The sequence below is a fragment of the Dictyostelium purpureum genome (genome assembly GCF_000190715.1).
Source record: "Dictyostelium purpureum unplaced genomic scaffold DICPUscaffold_820, whole genome shotgun sequence".
Lineage (NCBI taxonomy): Eukaryota > Evosea > Eumycetozoa > Dictyosteliales > Dictyosteliaceae > Dictyostelium > Dictyostelium purpureum.
The window spans coordinates 1-3,082 of NW_003520133.1; the positions used below are offsets into that span (position 1 = coordinate 1).

Here is a 3,082-nt window from a genome sequence, read left to right on the forward strand (position 1 = left end):
TCTTTTTTTTTGATTAAAAAAAAAACTATATTATTATATTATTGTTACTATATTATACTTTAGGCTTCTTGAACTTGTTGCATTTCCAAGTCTTGGTGAATGTAATTTGGATCTTTTTCTTTTTCCATAATTGATGGGTTATCCATACGAACTGGGTCATCTCTTTCAAAAAGATCATATAACTGTGTACCTTTAGTTTCTTCTTGGTGTCTTGCAATTGCTTTATTAAGTCTTGCTCTATTTCTTCTGAATGTCATCAAGAATTCACCAATTGAAACTAAACCACCCGCAATACAAACAAGACCAACATAACGATGTACATTTTCAACTCCAAATACTTCAACATTTAATGGGGCTTGATCAACTGCACCAACTCTATTAATTTATAAAAACCTCTTGTTAATAACTATATTTTTAAAAAGTACTTCTTTAGTTTTCACTACTTACAAAATATAAATTAAACCTCTTGCTAAACCATTACAAAAGAAAACAAATACTTTTACAGCCCTTCTTGTCCATCTTGTTCTTGACTCTGCAAATACAATCATAAGACCAGTTAAACAACAGTAAAAACCAATAACTGATAGTTGTAAATAGTTTTCTACTGTTTTTGTTTTAGTTGAACCAATTGTATAAAATACCCAACCACCCATAGCCGTTTGTAAAATACCTGCTAATAAACAAATTATTCTAACAACTATAAATATAAAATAGGTTAATATTGGTTTTTCTATTATAATAAAATTCGTTTTTTACATACAAACTTTCCATGTCCAAATTACACAACAACCTGAGCTACAGTGGTCTCTCTCCATAGTGATTTCCTTTTCTTCGGGTTTGAAAAGGTCACCCAATGCGTGCATCATCTTTTTATGTATATGTATTAATCAATAGTCTTTAAACTACTAACTTGAGTCGATTAAATTATTTTTAAAATAACTTGATAATATTTATATTTCTTGAAAAAAAAAACCTATATAAATACTAGCTTGATTATTCTCTTTTTTCTAATGTTTTATAAAATATTATTTTTATTTCTGTAATATTTAAAAAAAATATTGTTAATAATTTTAATTCTTATTGTATATTTTATAAAAAATCAAAATAATTAAAAAAAAACAATCAATAGGTTTGATTGTGAAAATAAACACAAAGCAATAATAAACAAAAAAAAAACAATTATTCTTATCAATTTTAAAAATAATAATAATAATTAGTAATAACAGATAAAAAAAAATATTTTAAAAATTAATAATTTTAAAAAATAAAAATATTAGATTTAAAAATTGGTGGTAATATTATATATACATCAATGATTTTATAATTAATAGTTATTAATACGAATTGATTAAATATAAATGTTTATATTATGGCATTTACCCCAAAATATAAAATGTTATTATTATAAATAAAATTATTGTTTTTATTATTTGTATTATGCAATGTGTTTGAATGATATAAAAGTTATATTTTTTAACTACATAGAATGAAAAAAAAAGAGTTTTATATTTTGGATAAAATTGATTATTATTATTATTATTAATATTATTATCTATATTATTTTTAGTGAAGTTATTTTAAAATATATTTTCTTTAAAACAAAATAATAAACTAACAAAAATTTTAAAAAATATAATAATTTAAATTTAAATACAAAAAATAAAAAATAAAAAAACCTTATTTTTTATAAATACAAATTAAACGTGAGGTGTATATAAACAACACATACGCTATATGGTTTTTAACAATAACATATATATAATATATAATTATATTACTACTTTTAAAAAAGAATATAAATAATTTTATTTTGAGAATAAAAATTAGAAAAATACAGAAAAAAAAATTGAAAAAAATAAAAAAATAATTATAAATATTAATTCATAAAAAGTATTGTACATATTTGTTTCAATAATTCACATTTTTTTTCACACACTCACACATTTCCTAAAACATTATATTAAATAAATCAAATATATATATAAATACCCCTACATTAACACACACATAAATATTCACACACCACATTCACACATATAATAAATTTATATAATTAAACACAGTTCTACCACACACATTCTAAAATAAGTGTGGGTTAAATACTTTCATATTAATTATTTTTATTTAAATATAAACAAGTTTTTTTTTTTTTTTTTTTTTTATATATGTGTTTTTCAATCTAAAATGATCTTTTTAAAAGGATAACTATGGTTTGATTAGTAACAATAATGAAACACCAACAATTACATTATAATGGTTTTTTTTAAAAATAGTAATCATTCTTTTAAATCATATAAATTAAATTACTAAACTTTTTTTTTAGAAAAGTTTTAGTTTAAATTAGTCAAATATAAAAAAATTAATAGTAATGTAATTGTTTAAAGTAAAATATAATTATATAATTATAATAATTATTTTTATAATATTTATAACAAATAATTTCATTTGTATTGTCCCTTAGAATTTCTACCAAAAATTAATATCATAATTAATAAATGTTAAACTAATATAGTAATAAACAATGTTGTTTTATTTGTTAATAAATAAAACATTTTACATAAAGGTGATTTGTTCCTATCCCTTTTTATGAAGTTGGCACATTTAATAAAAAATAAAAATCTAAAATTTTTATAAAAAGAATATTCTTTTTATTTTACTTTTTTGGCGATTTAAATTCGGTTTTTTTTTTTTTTTATAAAATTTTAATCCCAAAAACACCAAAAAAATAAAAATACTGAAAATCATTTTCGTACAATGAACTAGAACCAATAAAAAATATCAAGAGGAATTTTCCAAATAAAAATTATCTTTTTTATTTTTTTATTTTTATTTTTTATTTTTAAATTTTTTTAAAAATTTTTTTTAAAAAAAAATTTTAAAAAATTTTTATCATCTTTTTTATCCATCTTATTTTTATTCACAACAAAATATTTATATTTTTATTATTATCCCAAATTAATTATTAATACAATCACACCCTTCTTGTGTAGTAGTATTACAATTTTTAAAATGTAAATAGTAGTTAATATATACTCTTTTTTTTTTTTACTTTCACATTACATTTTTTTTAAATTACATATTA

General features: G+C 18.9%; 1 protein-coding gene across 1 annotated transcript; it reads right to left on the reverse strand.

The window, feature by feature from the left end:
* DICPUDRAFT_93359 (uncharacterized protein) lies at positions 1 to 1,591 on the reverse strand. The gene is made up of 4 exons (XM_003295200.1): positions 1,309 to 1,591; positions 761 to 1,037; positions 448 to 697; positions 1 to 375 (listed from the first exon to the last, which is right to left on the reverse strand). Exons 2-4 carry the CDS (start codon positions 864 to 866, stop codon positions 60 to 62), a joined length of 672 nt encoding a protein of 223 aa, XP_003295248.1. The 5' UTR covers positions 867 to 1,037; positions 1,309 to 1,591; the 3' UTR covers positions 1 to 59.
* Between the last annotated feature and the right edge of the window lie 1,491 nt (positions 1,592 to 3,082).

Excerpts from the sequence above, each read along its gene's own strand:
- DICPUDRAFT_93359 (XM_003295200.1), bottom strand. The coding sequence starts at position 866 with ATGATGCACGCATTGGGTGACCTTTTCAAACCCGAAGAAAAGGAAATC. Across the intron at positions 698-760 it reads AATTTGGACATGGAAAGTTT|TTGTTAGAATAATTTGTTTA; the intron begins GTATGTAAAAAA and ends TTATATTTATAG. Across the intron at positions 376-447 it reads AGAGGTTTAATTTATATTTT|AGTTGGTGCAGTTGATCAAG; the intron begins GTAAGTAGTGAA and ends ATAAATTAATAG.